Raw genomic sequence first — 17,569 nt, forward strand, 5'->3', positions numbered from 1 at the left:
TTGGCTGTAAAAGCTCTGTACAGATGAAACTTGGGGAAAAAAAACTCTTCAGCATTTTTGCTTTTCTTTTTCTTTATCTTTTTTTAAAACACTCTTCAAATTTTTGTGTTATTGTTACAGCTTTTAAGTCTTAATGATTTTGCTACTACCTCCCCCACCCTGTTTGTTTCTTAAATCTTTAGATTATAAATGTTCATTTGTAACTGATCAGATGTTCTGGCTGACTTAAAAGGAAAGTATGTTGGTAACTGAACTTCTGAAAACCTTAAAAATGAAACTGAAGGACCAATTCTGGATCATTATTACTTGCAAGCTTAATTTTTATTACTTTAAGAATTTTTGGCAATTTGATTCAAGACCTATACTGAAAAATATTTTTAAGTATTTTTAAGTATTTATTGAAGTATAATTATAGAAGTAGTCTTACTTACATATTATAAATGCACTAGTATAGGTCTGTGACATGTTAAAAAATTAAGTGATGTACTCTATGTGTGTGTATATATATTTATATACACATATATATATGTATATAAATACTGCACAAATATGAAAATTTACTAGTTATTTACTAGCTAGTTACTATGTTAGCCAAGCCTGTTTATGGGAATTTATTGGTAAGTCTAGAATTGCATATGGATAAACCATAATTACTCGAGGGATGGAATACGGAGACTGTGTGCATGTGTATACACCAATATAGCAGTACCTTGTGGGCTTTCTTGAAAAAGACCAAATATAAATGTGGTGCAATCTGTTACTCATGATTTTTTGTTCAAATGCTTCTGTTAGCAGACTGTATGTCGTTTGGAAATGAACCAGTTTGTTCCAATTCCTCCTTTTTTTCTATTTATAGAGACTTAACTAATAACCGAATAGGCTGCCTGAATGCAGATATATTTAGAGGACTTGTTAACCTTATTAGATTGTAAGTATAATTTTTTCTGTATGAATATTCTTAAGTTTTAGCCTTGTGTAAGTTAACATTCTTCGTTGCAAGAGGAGTAGTTTATCTAAGTGTGCTCTTGAAAGACAGCTGGTGCCTAGGGTTGTGGTTTGTTACTCAGTAGCAAGGTTAAAAACAATTGTTGGGGCCAACCCAAACCACACTATTCAGTGATCTGTTGGCCTTGCAACAGTTTTCCAGTTTCTTAAAATGCATAGCTGGGAGGGAGACTAGGAGACGGTACAAAATATTTTCTTTTAAAAAATTATTCAGCCCTACAGACTCTTTCAGTATTCATGCCTTCTACAGTGGCATTGTTGTCAGTCTGTTTTGTTGGCTGTCTTGCATGTTTTGAAGTCCTTCATTTAAGAGGATAACATGTAAGATTATGAAATATTTCTTTGCCCTGGTTTTTAGTTTACACACATTGCTTTCACTGATATATAGAAAGTGGTATGGATAATATTTAAAAAAAACATTCTGATAGATTGAACATGCTTCTTAGAGCATGTTAATGGGAAGACATCACTGTGAACAACAAAATTAATTTTACACTTCTTGAAATCAATGCTCAACATCTGTCAGTTGTTGCCTTTTTTTTTCCATTTACCTTTTTTTTCCAATCTTAAAATTCTTCACCTAAACCAGGAGTATTAGAGAACAATTCATTTGGAGATTTTTGCTAGGCTTTTGAGACCTGATTATTATTCTTACAGTCGTGTGAACTATGACAGTGTCATAATAGTACCTTGTAATTTTTAAACATAGAGTTATATTGAAGAGAGGTTTTTTTCTATTTCACATGTCACTTATCTGAGGACGAAATCAAATCATGATACTTTTATTTCTCAGGAATCTTTCTGGAAATCTGTTTTCTACACTTACACAGGGAACATTTGATCATCTTGGCTCACTAAAGTCTCTGTGAGTACTTGCTGCATGTAGTCCTACATTATTCTGAAAAAAAAATACCAAAGCTGTTTTCTCATCTGGGCTTCCAAAAGTTTTATTCTATATTTATAGAATAAAATTTATAATAAATAATTTATTTATAATTTATAGTAAATAAATAGCATTTTATACCTTTATAGCAAAGGGAGCAAATACTTTTAAGCAAGATCTTAGTCCTTTGTGAATGATATAATTTTGTTACACATAACAGTGGATAAATCTCAATCTCATGTTATTTTGCTCTCTCTTGGTTTCATGAGCTGTAATCTTATGTAAGAAAGAAAGTAAATTAAAATAAGTTCTGATGATTAGCTTATGCTTTTCCCTGGTAGTCATGACAGTTGGCTCACAGTACTGGGACTTTATCGAAAGCTGTGGTTTCTGGATTTGACACTGAGTTAATTTCTTGTTTGTATTTATTTATAAAGGAGGATGTTTCTTTCCCTCCTCTATCCCTTTAATTGTTCATAAGGTGTTATTCCTGATATTTTAATTGTCTGCATAAAGGTGGCTGTCCAACAACACCACAGATGTGATGAGAGAATCTGGATATAACAGTTGCCATTAAAATAGTGGTGATTTGGAGGAATTCATGGGAACAAACACCAAATGGGGTTTCATAGGAATGTTGGCTTAGTGTTTGTAGTGTTTTCCCTTTGATGTTGTGTTATCCTCTAGACATCTGTAAAAAAAAAAAAAAAAAGAAAAAACATTTTCACTAGAGGTAAAAACCAGTGTAGACATAAATGTTTTGCTACATTTTTACCTGTTTCTAAACAGATAAAATATTAATTTCTGAACAGATAATTGATTAATCCCTTAATTTAACTGACTTCAATAAACATCTATGGGGGATTTGGTATGCCTTTTTACTAGAAAATACTGAATGATATAGAGAAGACTGTGAGTCAATTAAAAGCCTTATGATTCTCATGTAAAACAGAATAAAGTTGTGTGAATAGTGCTTCTGAAAAGAGAAATAGTTGAACTATTATTTCTGTTGATTTTACTACTAAAGCATTGATTGCTACAGTGGAGCAATGAAGTGTCTTCTTAGGTTATGATGGTGCATATTCAAACAATTCTTTGTTATTGCTCACCTGAAGTAGCATGAATCCTCTCCATGAAATAAGTTACTAGAATTTTTTTCATGTACTGGTATTAGATATTCCTCATATTTATGGAGAGGATTGCTTTTCTCAGGCAGTATGTCCTTTTGTTCTCAGAGTACAATTTACAGAGGATTAGAGTAACTTCCAGTAGGTAGAAGTAAGCAACTCCACTGTAATCTAGACTTCACTTGTTGCCTTTGTGTCTGTGACAGTGAGAGGCATTGCACAATTGTTATTGTCAAGCTTTCAGACCTTGTAATTTTGTAGTTTGTCAATGTAAATGCCTGTGTTTTGTTGCAGAGAATTTCAGACTGATTATCTTCTTTGTGATTGCAACATACTGTGGATGCATCAGTGGTTAAAGGAAAGAAATATAACTGTACGTGAGACTAAATGTGCCTATCCCAAGTCACTTCAGTCACAGACAGTGACTGGTGTTAAACAGGAGCTTCTCACCTGTGGTAAGCACTCCAGACAACTGATACTTGTTTTCTAATACATTCTTATGTTCTGTTAATATTAGTGAGCATATTTTTTTTTGCTTTATTTCATTTCCCTAAAATTCAGCACTTAGGTGGTGTGGTAATAGTGACTCCTTTTCAAAGACTGATCTATAGTTGTGATTTATGATTTCTTCCTTTTGGAAATAACTAATAAATAAATTGATGATGGTGGATATTAGTTTGTAGAAACAACGAATAAGTAACTCTCTTGATAAACTCCTTTTTCCTGCTTATGTTTATTTTTAAGAGATCTTTATGTAAATGCTACAGGAAGAATCAGAAACTGATAATGTCATTCCTAGGTTTAGCTATCTGACTTCAGATTTGTGAATTATTCTACCCTCAAATTTCTGAAGTTAAAAGATCTTCATTTTGTGAGTTACTTTCCTGCATGGTGATTCTATTCTTGTTTAGCCCTCTTTTTGTGACAAAACCATGACTAACTTGCATAACTTCTTTTTTTATATTAGAGTTATTCCAACTGTAAAAATAAAAACTCATATGTTACTGTGATTTTGAGAGAAAAATTGGGAAGAAGTAAAATGCATAATTACATTTTTTCTTCAAATTTTTATTTTCCACTTTTTTTAGATGTGGGCTAGAAAAAGAGTATTTAAATATATTGCATTAAAGGAATACATATTTTGAAAAAGAACATGATGATAATTTGTATTTTTCAATATCCGATGCAATAAATGTAGTTTTTATATGCATCTTGCCAGGTGCAGCTTTATATTGATGTATAAATAATAGATATTTATTTAGCATATTATTCTCCTCTTTTGAATATTAGGTATATAAGAGATTCTTGCTAATAATTGTGGTTTTATGTCTTGAATTCTAGAACCACCGCTTGAATTACCATCTTTCTATATGACTCCATCTCATCGTCAGGTGGTCTTTGAAGGAGACAGTCTACCCTTCCAATGTATGGCTTCATATATTGATCAAGACATGCAAGTCTTGTGGTATCAGGATGGGAAGATAGTGGAAACTGATGAGTCCCAGGGTATTTTTGTTGAAAAAAACATGATTCATAACTGCTCACTGATTGCAAGGTGAATCCAGAGTGCAAAAATGTATTTCCTGCTTCTTACTTTCTGCTCTGATTTAGTGTCTATTTCCATAGCCTCTCTTATCCTTACAGAGTAAACATATACACAGAAATATACCTAGTAGGGAAATAATCTTCACACATCAATTAATGATTAACTTGGAGGAAGGAGGTCTAGAGATTTGGTAGGTCAAACCTACGCACTTAAAATAGGATTAGCTAGAGGAAGTTGCAGTTGAGTTTTAATTTTTTCAAGTTTCACTCAATGCATTCATTTAAAATGTGTTTGTGGTAGGATAAATTTGTTTTCATGGAATGTTAAAGTGATGAAAATGTTGAAAAAAAAGCATTTCACTGAATTTCTCATGGATTCTTTACTCTTCCATTTGAGCACACCACAGTTGTTAATATTGTTCTCCAGCAGAGCTCTGTAAGTGTAATTTATTCTGTCTGCAGCAGATTGTTAACTTATTCAGCATCTACAGAGTGGTTATATATCCTGTAATTGTATTAGTAAATTAGAGCTTCAATGTTTATAACAAATTATACATTTGGGTATTTATTTTAGTTTGGCCTTTCTAAACAACTAAAAATTTTGTCTTGAATAGCAATGATAACACTTGGGGAATTTGGACTTCTCATCTCTTCTTTCTGAAGTCTAGGGATTTTTTCCTATGGCTATTCTTTTTGTTTCCTACCTTGGCAAAATTGAGAGCCTGAAGTATAGTAACTACTTCTCTGTTAATTACAGTATGTTGAGATGTAAATAGGTCTGGTTTTATAAGATCACTCACGGCTGTATGTAATTTCTTCTATTGTCTTTCTGTACTTCATCTTTTGATAAAAGCTTATATAAATGTTATTGCAAGACTGTTTGGTTTTATTTGTGTATTTTATTTTTCCAGTGCACTGACAATCTCAAACATTCAGGCTGGCTCCACAGGAAACTGGGGTTGTCATGTACAAACCAGACGTGGGAATAACACAAGGACAGTAGACATTGTGGTGTTGGAAAGTTCTGCACAGTACTGCCCTCCAGAGAGGGTTGTGAACAATAAGGGGGATTTCAGGTTAGTTACCTCAGGTTTTTTTTCAGAGTAAAAAAAAGTCCATTTAATTTTGCTTCTAACTAAGATTTTATGCTTTAGAGGCACCTATGTGGATGTTTGCTTGTAAATGGTGTGTAATAGATTTTTAACTGTTTTAAATTACTATGTGTTGACAGAAGTGCATGAAATGATACTGTGAAAAGTTAAACTTTGAGCCTGGTAATACATCCTTGAAAGATATTGAAATTAACCTATGATATTTGAAATATATGAGTGAAATTATTGGAATAGTTAAACTTCTGTAGATTACATATAAGGTAGACAACATACTGACCAGGATTTCTGCCAGTTTATCGTTCTCTTTTTGAAAGCCTTCTGCTCCTGTATGACAAAATCACTATATAAGAAATATGCAACATAATTTGGATCTTTTCCCCCCCATGAGTATTAGAGTAAACAATAAGAATGGTGCTGTTTTCTTTTGATGATTGTTGGGACTGTAGTGGTAGCTCTGATATTCCGTTGTGTTGAGTGTTACAGTGTATTTTATCTTTTGTTCTTACCTCTTCACCTGTTTTCCCTTTCCTGATCTTTCTGCTGCTGGTCACTAACAACACGTTACTCCTGGAGGTGCCAGCTGTAACAGATAGCTTCTGTATAGATTCTCTATATGTAAGGTAATTCCCTTTATGACTACTCTGTGTTTTACCTCCCTGCAGTAGTTCCTACTGAGAATTAGTGTCTGCAATAGCATTATGTTCACTATGGTGCATAGGGTTTCTTAATGTTGTATAAACTGCTTTTATCCACTCATTTCACTTTTCTTATGCTGCTTGGCTGTATTGATCTTCTGCTTGGTCTTTTGTTTACAGTTAGAAACTTTTCCTTTCCCTGTCTGTGTGCATTAGAGTTTTTAAAGTTATCTTCTTTGTATATAGCTAATCTAAGACCATGTGTCTTTTATATTAAGAAATGAAAAGTAAGTTCAACCATGTTACAGGGACATAGTGTTTGGGGGAAGGGAAAAACAAGCTTTCAATTGCAGAAGACCTCCAGTTGTAGCAAAAACTCCACTTAAAGTCTTGGCTGAGAGCATTATTTCCAAGCTGATCTCCTTTATGTTCATCACTGGACAATTTGAGAAGGATGAGTATGAGGATCTATTAGTAAGGGAATTACGATCAGTAGCTGCACAGAGGCACTTTAGAATTACTGAAGAACTTCACTTCCACATTGTAAGGAATTATTTATATAAGTAACTTTGTGCATGTCCTCTTTTTACACTGTGGTGGTTTCAACTGCAGGGATAAACATTACATTAGAAAATGAGAACTTCCTGGTTTAGATAAAAGGCGAAGAAAGTCAAACAGATGCAGGTTGTATTCATCAAAGAACACATCTATTTAAATCACTTATGCATTTTTTTTATGATACAAGTGTGAATTGTTCTTCTTTGATTTGCCATTAGAGGTGAAAACAGATGGCAAAGGCTTATTTCAAAGTGTTTTCCATTAAATTAACCTGTGCTGTTCAGTGACTGTTCAGTGTAATAGGATTTACCCCCTCTGGAATTCAGTAGAAAGAAATAAGAGTTCAGGAAATGTTCAGCTTATCAAAAAGTTCACTGTGTCTGGGTTTACTATAACAGACTTCCACTTGTAGCTAGGGTAGAGTAATAATAAAGAATAATTTTTCACCTTTGAGAGCATATGGAAATAAGGCTTTGACTAGTGAGAAAATGGTTCTGAACAGATGGCTGTAAATGATCCTAGGTGAATTTGATTTTATAGTTTTTTTTAGTTGGAACTGGTTAGTCATTTTAGCTTCGATGGTGTTTCAAAACTGGCATTAGATTTTTATCCCTGCAGAGATGGGATAGCAAAGAGTAACAAAGGAGGGTGTTTGTCTTCAGTGTCTTTGGCTCAGTATTAGTTCAGCATAGTTTGTAAAGGTTAGGTAAAAACTTCATCATGGAATTTATTTTCTTTAATTTAAATATTCTAAGTATTACTCAGACAATATCCCTGAGAATTTTACAATCAATGATTAAATTGGAAATACAGTTTGCATGTTAAAATACTCCCACTTCAGTAAATCCTTTAACTGTTGTGTTTAGCACAATTTTATGCTGGTAGTTGATAGAATTCTTTTTTAAATATAAGAATTGCCTTTTTTAAAAGTGTTACTTTTGAAAAGTGTTACTCATTGGGTGTAATATATTTTAAAGCTGTAATTATCATGCTAAATTTAGAGAGGTACTAAGATGTAATAAAAAGAGACTGGACTATCTGTAAGATAATAAAATTATGATATGAAAACTCATTGTAACTGAAAGTTACTGTTTGTTTAAAGAAATGAGTGCTTTCAAAACAGAATTAATATGTCTGAAAGAAAGGATTGTTTTATTATCTCATGGTTTGCCTTTTTCTTTTCCCCTGAAATGAAATTAAAGTGCTTAAACATAAATGAACCATCTTTTCCCCCACAGCTGTCTACACTCATGTATATGTGATAAATTTTGAGCACCTAATTATACAGAGTAATGAAATGAGAGTGTTAATACAGCCCAAATTTGCACTTCTGCTAACAGTTGGGTAAACTGTGAAAGATATTCAAGCTTAGACTCACAAGAAATTAAGAATACAGTCAAACTTACATAACCTGTGTTTGCATGGTAAGAATTTCATGCCATTAATCACCTTTTGAGCTCTGCTGGAAGGATGTCCTCTCTGGCTTCAGGGAAACTGGAGAATGCCTAGTTAGCTCATGTAATGCAGGTATTGGGAGGAAACGATTCATGACTGAGAATGGTGCAGGTTAACATTAACATTGTTAACATTGATTTAGCAAAACTAGGGAATAAGGGAAATGTAGTGAAAGCTAAAATCAGTTCCCCTATCTCATTCACCACTGGGCTGCAAAGAAACTTGTACCTACAAAAGGGGTTTTGTGCGTGGGAGAGGAAAGTGGGTAAGGGATGATATTGCTTGAAAGTGTTTCTCTTCGTGGTGCTGTGCATTTGTTTTTTTTGTGATGTGATTATGGCACAAAGCTGTTCGAGTTTTAAATTGCCCACCTTTTATGTGCAGTTTTGTAGAAATCTTTTTAAATCATTATACAAATAATACATTAATTTTAACAGTAAAATGCTTCTGTACATAATTTAAATTTGTTCTAAAGGTAGCATACACTATAAGGCTACCTGGCATTGCTTGTATTCTTTTGAGAAGATCATGGCAAAAGGTGATAAAATGCTCTGTAGGGAGATGAATGCAAAGTAAACTCAGGGAGAATGAAAGGACAATAATGAAAGACAGGGGTAATAAAAATAGGGAAAGTGAAGATAAGAAGAGGGAGAAAAGGCAAATAACCTTGTGATAATCTAGTAGTCTTTGAAGTAGTGTTACACACTGCAACTCTCACTTTTTTCTGTTGGATGGTTACAGAAGTTCTAGAAGATAAACATACATATAGCTTAGAAGTAATACTTGTTTAAAAGCATAGTAATTAAAGCTGTCCTGAAAAACTTGTTTTACATTTGAGTCCTAGGCTGAGAAACCAGGAAAAAACTCTGTTTTCTCTATTTCTACTTCTTTAGCACTAGGTGTGAATAGTGAGAAAAAGAACAGCATGTGCCATATTTCAGTAAAAATATTTGTCTTGGAGGTTGTGTCATAAAACCTCTGTCAGGACCACAGAATTTAAATTATTCCTAGGCCATGTGACACTCAATCTGTAAGGTGATACATTCAGTGAAAACTGAGCTGACCACACTTCTACTGAAAATGCTTTGGAAAAATACAACTTTTAGAAAACTAATGACAGAGACAAATGCCCCTTTTGAAGTGGCATCTTTGATGTGGAAACTTAATATAAAAATTTCAGCATTGATAAAGGGTTTTGGAAGTTATGTTTTGGTACTCCAGTGGCAGTGTTTCTGGCAACCTGACTCTGCATTCTAGACGTGGAGGTTTGAGTGTATTATGCAAGGTATTTGTGGGCCTGCATGTCTTCTAACAGCTGTGCCAGCTGATGTATTAGTTGTCCTCATCTGCCTGTTTTCTTTTTGGCTTTGTTCTCTGAAGGCTTATTATAAATACATAAGAATTTGGAGCGCAGAAGTATTTCATCTTTGTAATTGTTTTTCCAGTCTGTGTTGAATCAGAGTTTATTTCAATTTGTCCTTACTGACATTTCAGAGAGCTGGATAAGTGTACATGTATTGTATCCTGCTGTCCCTCCCTCCCTTCCCTGCAGATGCATATCTTGCTTTCTTCATGACCAGAGTTGGCCAGACGTGATCCAGTCTGATGTTTTGTTAGTTTACTGAGGTGCATGTAACATTGCATTGAGGTTACTACCGGAATTGTGGCAATTCACAATACTGTTGTAATTCTTTCTGAGGATGATTTTTGTCCTTTCTTTTGCCACCTTCTCTACATTTAAAAAGATTTTAAAATCCTTGTTACCTTTTCAGAATCTGTGCCTGTTCTTTTAATTAATTTATATACTCTAAAATACCTCAATATGATTTCAGGCATTTAAAATCTGTGCTAATTATTTTTTAATTTTTTCTTCTTTCTTTTAACTACCTCCATTGTCACCAAATCTGGTATAAGTTTTCCCTTCTGGTATTGGTTGATGGTGACACTTCTCTTAATTACTTGAAGTGGCTGCTGAGGCTCTGAGTGTATGTGAATGAATAATTGCTGGGCTGGATGAAGCTTTGGATATTTATTTATTTATTTATTCATATGGATATATATTTATTATTATTTTATTTGGATACCCAAATAATTTTATGTCTCTTCTAGTAAGCAAATACTCTGGTGATGGTCATAATAGTAAGTCTCCATTTCTTAATGAAATTATGTCATTACAGATCTGGAGAACAGATCTGTAATGTCAAAGCTGTTACAAAAGGTAGTTAAATTTAAGTCCTTTTTTCCTAGTTTAGTTTGTTGTATTTATCATCTAGTCTTTTCCATTAGTTCTCTTACTGACTTAGAATTCTTCTATGGTTGTCTCAATACTGGCATGCCACCAGCAGTTATTTTTTGTTAGTCCTTACCCCCCAAACTTAAGTAATGGTCAAAATGGCCTGAACTAAATGGCCTGTCTTTCTTCCATTACTGAACATGTTACAATTGTTCTGTTGGAACTAATTAAGAGTAAATGGGAATTTAAGATAAGGATTTTCAGTATACCCTAAAAGGTATCTTTTATCACTTAATACAATTGAGAATTGTAGACTTTTGCCTTAGTCCATCCCTAGGGTTAATTATCTTCTCTCAGGAAGAACTGTGATAAATTCTAGCATCTTCAGTAAGAGGAGTTACTTAAGTGATGAGTAAGGAGGGAAAATGGTGCCAACTTCTTCTGTTTCTTTGTGTTGGCAATATTACTTAAAAATTTAATTTCCTGGAAATGGAACATCCTTCAAGGTGTTTATTTCATCCTCCTGCAAACAGAGAATTTTTTTTTTCCAAATATCAATATATTCTTAACATTTCTTAATTTAGTAGTGAATAAACAGCCATTTACCAAAATGCAGTCCAGATATAAAAGCAAACTTTAAATCACAGTATAATCCACCAAAATGTTTTGTTTGGCCAGTTCCAGTTTTTGGACTCAACTGCTCTGTACAAGGCCCTTTGAAATACTTAAAATTTAGAAAAACTGTTAGCTATTAAGACTTCTAAAGGAGCTTGACCTAATGAGGCTACAGAAAGCCTGGGAAGATCCAGTGAAGCTCATTTTCTCTCAGTTTTAGTTAAACTTTACATGTTGGATTGTAAAATTTGAGATACTGAGCATTCTGCAATTTAGGTATGTATGTTTTTTATTTCTAAAATTTAAGAATTAGTGTCTGAATGATAAAACAGTGCTTATGTATATAAGCTTATGCATATAACAGGGTAGAGAGCCAGAAGCAGGAGCAGGCAGACTGGCTGCCATTCCTTGTCTTTGTCTCTTCTGTCTGCTCAGCATTGCATCTTAATTCAGGCATGGTTGCCTTCTATTCTTATTTTTTCCTTTGCATCAGTTCTGCTCTAATGAATGATCAGTGCTTTAAACATGTATTGCAGTTTATTTTCTGTGGGTTTTTTGTTGTTATCTAAGTTTGTTTGTACAGATAAAATATGCGGTAAAATTAGAGGACAAAGTGGAGAGAACGTAAGGAGTTTTCTTAGGAGCATAGTTTCACATACCTTGAGTGAAAGGAATTATTTCCTCCTTTCTTGACATTATGAACAAATTTTTTCCCATTAATTTCTATTTGGTATTTTGTTTGCAAAACCAGTCAGAGTGGTTGTACTACTGCTACTACTGTTCCTTGAATACTGCAGATGTAGTCTTCTGTTCATATCTGCAGTTTGGTAGGAGTATGAATGCAGTTTGAAAGTTGTATTTATGCATGTGTAGAGGATAAGTAGAAAGCGAATATCAAGTTGTTTTTATAGTGTTAACAGGGAAATTTTCATGAAGCAGCCAAGATTTTTTATCAAAAAATTGTGAACTATTTTTAGTTGTTTTATAAGCACCTTCTTCCCTCCACCTGAAACCTCATGGAGGAATTCAAAAAAAGCATGCTAGCATTAGAACTCATTTTGTTAATAGACACAAATATGAACAGCTTGAGAATACTGAAGATGAGCCAAGGTGGCCTTTTAAATAGTTTAGAGATGCTTATTTTTGAGTGTCTCTTTATTTCATGTTGTAGTGCTTAATCCTTTTATTTACTTGTCATGTAAATTTGTCTAAATGTGAGGGGCTTCTTTTCCTTTTGACTCCCCAGGTGGCCCAGAACATTGGCAGGCATCACAGCATACCTGCTGTGTACACGTTATTCTGCTGGCAGTGGGATATATCCTGGCAACTCACAAGATGAGAGAAGAGCCTGGCGCAGATGCGACAGGGGAGGGTACTGGGCAGACGAGGACTACTCCAGGTGCCAGTATGCAAATGATGTGACTCGAGTTCTTTATATGTTCAATCAGGTAATTTGTGCATTTCTGTAAAACCAGAATTCAAATTAGATGAAAATCTAATCTATTCAAATTATGAAAATCTAAAAAGTCAGAAAACTCTTCATCTTCTTTAAGTGGAAAATAATGACGGTCTAGATAGGTTGTGATGGACACATGCCTCTGAGTACAATACTGAAACTTGTAGGTTTAGATTAAAAGCTTGGTTTAGTATCTGTTTTGAGTGCCCATAGGTTGAAAGTACAAGGAAAATTTTATTCTTTGTACTTATCTAAAGCATAAGAGAATGGCTTGTCATGATTATTTTTGTCAATTGGATGCCCTGTTTTGCCCACATGCTATAAAGAATCAAGGTAGGTTTAATCTATAATGGTGACCAGCTCTTTTTGTTATAGTAGTAGAGAACAGTCAAACTCTGGTCTGCCTTTGTTGCTGTAAACTTTTGATAGATTTGGTGTGATTGATAAGAGTTAACTTGTGAAAATAGTATTAAATAGGCTTCTTTATCTAGTAGCACTTACCAGGATCCAAGAGAGTATTCTAGAATTTAAATTGTAGGTATGAAGCAAAATTTTTCCGCTCCAAGTTTCTTTTGAAGTTTATGACTAGTTAGTGCACACTTCCACAAATGCTGTTGTGCAGGGATGTACCAAACCTTGTCTGTATAGGTGCTATGTTGGAAATTACTCCACAAAGCTTTGAACTCCTGGTTTAAGCTTGTTTTCCAACTTGTGCAGTCAGATCAGTAGTATGGATGCAACAGATGAAGCCATGGAAATATGAGATTGTTACGGTGTGGTGTTTTGGAGTTTGTTTGGTGGTTGGTTTTTTGGGTTTTTTTTTAATAATAATGCTTCGTCACTGGAGTTGATGATGTTGGTAGCACCACTTACATTTAACATGGGGCTGTGTGGTGCTTGTCTGAGCCCAGTGTAGGATTTCTACATGTTGTGTGGGTTTAGAGTGTTCCAGTTCATGTCACATAGTTTTAGAGAAAAATTCACACTTCCTATCCGAAAGCACCTCAGCCCCTAACTGGGACAATCGGATCCAAACTGGTATTTTCCCCTTGGGACATCTTAGATTTATACACACAGTGAAATCTTGTTGTTCAGTTGATTGGGCTAATTCCAGTTTGAGGCAAAAGATTTGTACTGCCTATTATGTAAGCTGGGCTGACTTGCTCCCTCTGCATTCAGGTACTTCCTAATGCTGACATGGCTTTGGTTCTCCTGCTCTGGTCCCTGAGGATCCCTGAGCTCTGGCCACCAGAGATGGCAGGGGTGAGAAGGAAAGGAAGGGAATGCCTGTTCTGGCCCAAGATAAACTTAGAGGGTGACATAACTATTCTGCTTTACTGCTTTATATTGCTAGCACTAGGGGTGCATTCCATGTCTTGGTCACATGAAACTGGTCTCAGAGTTCAAATGAAGAGTGTTCTTTCTTAATGACTGGTTAACAGGAGAGAAATCATGCTGGGGATCACTTCTTCCTTTTCTGGGACGCAGAAAGGTTAAGTATTAGTTTCAACAGAGCTCTGATGCTCCTGGTTTGCTTTTTTTCTCACCTGGGAATTCACATTTTTCTTCAAGGCCTGTGACAACTAAATGTCATTCCTGTGTATGCACTGTAGCCCAGCTGCTCAAGAGCCTAGATGAATTAAGCTTCTTATAACTGCTTTCAGTTAGCCAACATTTTTCAGGTTGTGGAAATATGTTGCCAGCTTTATGTTAGGAAGTTTAAAACGTAAGCATCAGACTGGTATCTTCACAAAAGCAAAAGAATAATCTTCATGTGTGAGGTAGATAACTTCTATTATCTACTCAAAAATAAATATACACAGGTATTCTATGCTGAATTTTTTTTTAAGGGAGAAGGGGAACATTTTTGGTGTGGGAGTTGTTTTACTTATGAAAGTTGCCTTCTTTTTATGTGTAGTAGGTCTGGAATTTTTAGCAGTATTCTGCACAGAAGTTTCTTGTCTCTGAGACTAATGTTAAATGTAATCATATTACAAGCATGTTTATAGCCTTTGAACAAAGGTAGTAGTTGAGCTGTTCCAAACATCAGAACTTTGCCAAACATTTTACATCAAATAAAGGTTCACATGTAAAATAAAATGAAACCTTTTTAACATTCTACAGGAGCATTCATATTCCACTGTTCTTGGATACACTGTTTGTGTACTGAACAGGTAGTTTTAGGTGAAAATAAATTAATGATTAAAGAAAAAGTTCAAAGAAATTACATAGAGTGTCTGAATTTGAAAGTTGACTTTGTTCAGTATGTGTTATGACTTTGAATTTTTATTTGCACTTTAAATGCATGACTTTTAGCATATTGACAAAAAATTAACTTCCATTAGTTGCATTGAAATTTATGTACAAGTGCTAAGACTGGCAAGGACAAATATATGGTTGTGCTTATGTAGCACTTTTCAAATTCAGTAGACTAGATATATCCACACCAAAAACCAGAGAGAGAGAGAACCTCTGTAGTTTGGATTATCATGGATAAACAGCATCTGAACACGAGCTGATAACATTAGCACAGCTTTCCACTGTACTATGTAAAATTTCCCGTTTTTGGTCCCTGCTGGCTCAGGCATATTGATGTTGTGTATTATTTGTGAAGAATTTTCCAGCATGGGGTTTGTTTCAGGAGTGAAATCATGACCTTTGTCATAGTGAGAGCTGTCTTGGTTTTTTGTATGTGTATGCCATTCCAAATGCTTCCTGTAATTACAGAATTGAGAGTGAATGCTGTGGCAGTGGTGTGTTTGAATTGGTTTTGGCTTCTCTTGCTGTAGAATGCTATATTTAAAGAGCTTTGTGTTGCCATGCCTTGGCTTTGGTGAAAATGAAAAGCAATTGACAGTACTGTTTTGGGGGGGTTCCTCCTATTTTTTTGGTGCAATACCTCTCTCCCTTCTAGGATAACAGCACAAAACCAAGCTGCTGGCTGCCAGTACAAATGGTTAGCTCTCTGGCTTGTAGGAAATGTTTTTGCTTACAGATAAGGTGGTGGTGGTCCTTAGCTACTCAAAACACTATGATCCCTGTGGGAATTGCTCTTGTCTTTGGATCAATGCAATTAATTGGTGAAGTGTTGTCTCTGTCTTGTCCTTTTTCAAATGCTCATGTTTGTTCTCTATGTAGATGCCTCTCAACCTCACTAATGCAGTGGCGACAGCAAGACAGCTCTTGGCTTACACAGTTGAAGCAGCAAATTTTTCTGATAAAATGGATGTTATTTTTGTGGCTGAAATGATAGAAAAATTTGGAAGATTTGCTGAGAAATATAAAGAGGTAACTGGATAATTTGCCATCACTTTAAAGATAATCAAAGTGTTTGTCCTTAAGTATTCTGAGCAGTGAAATCTTCCCAACGTTAGATGCAGGCACTGAGTTAGTGGATTATCAGATTCTATTCCATGTTTCTGTTTGTTTAGTAGGTCCCTGAAGTTGCTGACCCATGGTCACAGACTTTGCATTCGCGCTGAGATGATCCAGCATTCACTGGACCTGTAATGTGAGTAACACCTCTGGTCAGCACTGGAGCAGGGAGATAGGTACAGTAAGTCTGTTTTTATTTAATATGGAGTGGGTCACACAGGTTTTCATTGGTATGTTCTTACCTAAAACCACAAATAATGAAAGCCTCAGAGATCCTCTCAATAATGAATAAAACAAGACTTATCTTCTCCCCTTCCACCATGATAGACTGTCTTTATTCAATATTGAGCCATATCTCTAAGGTTTTCAGTACTCCACTGCCTTGCAGGATATAACATAAGCCATTAAAACAAAATCTTAGAGAATGCTCATTGCTGGGGAGAAAAATGCAAGTAGTTGAATAGTCCCACCAGTGGGTAGAAACTCTCTGTTTCACTGCTGAACAGAGGTTATATTGATCTCACTGTACAGTGCATGTTGGGAAGTTGGAGACCACACTGCCTCAAATTTAAACTTGTGCAAAAAACCAAAAAGCCAAATTTTCCCTGTCCACCCTCAGAAAACCATAAATGCTGGTTCTACATCTTTTGCAGAATTCCATAGAGGTTTTCATCTTAGACAATGAGTTTTTTCCTCAATGGATTTGTTTTGAAGCCAGCCTGTGATTTGCTGGTATATATAAGGAACATGAGTATAATTTCATGTAAAAATTTTAGTATCTATTAATAAGGCTTGATTTCTTATCATGTTATTACACTGCAAACTTACTCTTGATGCTGTTACTAATATTCATTCACACAATCTTTTTACTCATTCCCTATTTGTGCAAAAGTGGCTATTCTGAAAGATTAGTACAATAAATAATAAACAGGTTCATTTAATAGCTCTTTCATATCAGAAGCAACAAGACAAATGTTCAGAAAGTTCTTAGCAGATTGTCATATATTGGAATACAACTGGAAAAACTTGTTCATACCTCAATAAGTAGGAGAAATAATAATGGGTAATATATTTTAAAAGTACGAAGCAACTTAAATTCTGCTAGTTGAGGATATTAACACTGCTGGTATATTCTAAATTCACCATTTGTTGATGTGTGAAATTTGTTACCATTTCTCAAGTAGTAATAAGTCATGATAAGCACTTTCAATTAATTTAACTTGGTTATTGAAGATTTAATGAAAAGACTACAGCCTGCAAATGCTACTTAAGGCTTTGTGTTAGTTAAGAATTTTTACTGATTGTAACTTCTGTTCCTAAGAGAGCCAGTTCTCAAAATAATAAATACTTTTATATTCAAATTCTTGCCTTTATATTTAAAGATTAAAAAAAAAGAGCAAATGTTCTATCCTTATTAGTAATATTCTGAAAAAAAATTGTGAACCCTGTATAGTTAATAAAGGAGATACCTTCTTCACCCTACCCTTTCTCTCTTCAAGCAGAAAATTCCAATCCCTAAATTTAGGTACTGTGAATTGCATTTTGGTCAATTCAGCTAAAAATTATACTT

General features: G+C 34.5%; 1 protein-coding gene across 2 annotated transcripts in view; it reads left to right on the top strand.

The window, feature by feature from the left end:
- The window catches only part of ADGRA3 (adhesion G protein-coupled receptor A3), a 53,966-nt gene that overhangs the window by 22,416 nt on the left and 13,981 nt on the right, over positions 1-17,569 (top strand). The window contains exons 4-10 of one of the 2 annotated variants that reach the window (XM_058838536.1): positions 857-928; positions 1,799-1,870; positions 3,310-3,470; positions 4,357-4,570; positions 5,472-5,636; positions 12,415-12,616; positions 15,763-15,912. In XM_058838536.1, the coding sequence (XP_058694519.1) occupies positions 857-928; positions 1,799-1,870; positions 3,310-3,470; positions 4,357-4,570; positions 5,472-5,636; positions 12,415-12,616; positions 15,763-15,912 (1,036 nt within the window). The remainder of the gene's footprint in view (positions 1-856; positions 929-1,798; positions 1,871-3,309; positions 3,471-4,356; positions 4,571-5,471; positions 5,637-12,414; positions 12,617-15,762; positions 15,913-17,569) is intronic. The other variant, XM_058838537.1, reaches the window with a different exon arrangement.

Source organism: Poecile atricapillus, chromosome 4 (genome assembly GCF_030490865.1).
Source record: "Poecile atricapillus isolate bPoeAtr1 chromosome 4, bPoeAtr1.hap1, whole genome shotgun sequence".
Classification (NCBI taxonomy): Eukaryota; Metazoa; Chordata; class Aves; order Passeriformes; family Paridae; genus Poecile; species Poecile atricapillus.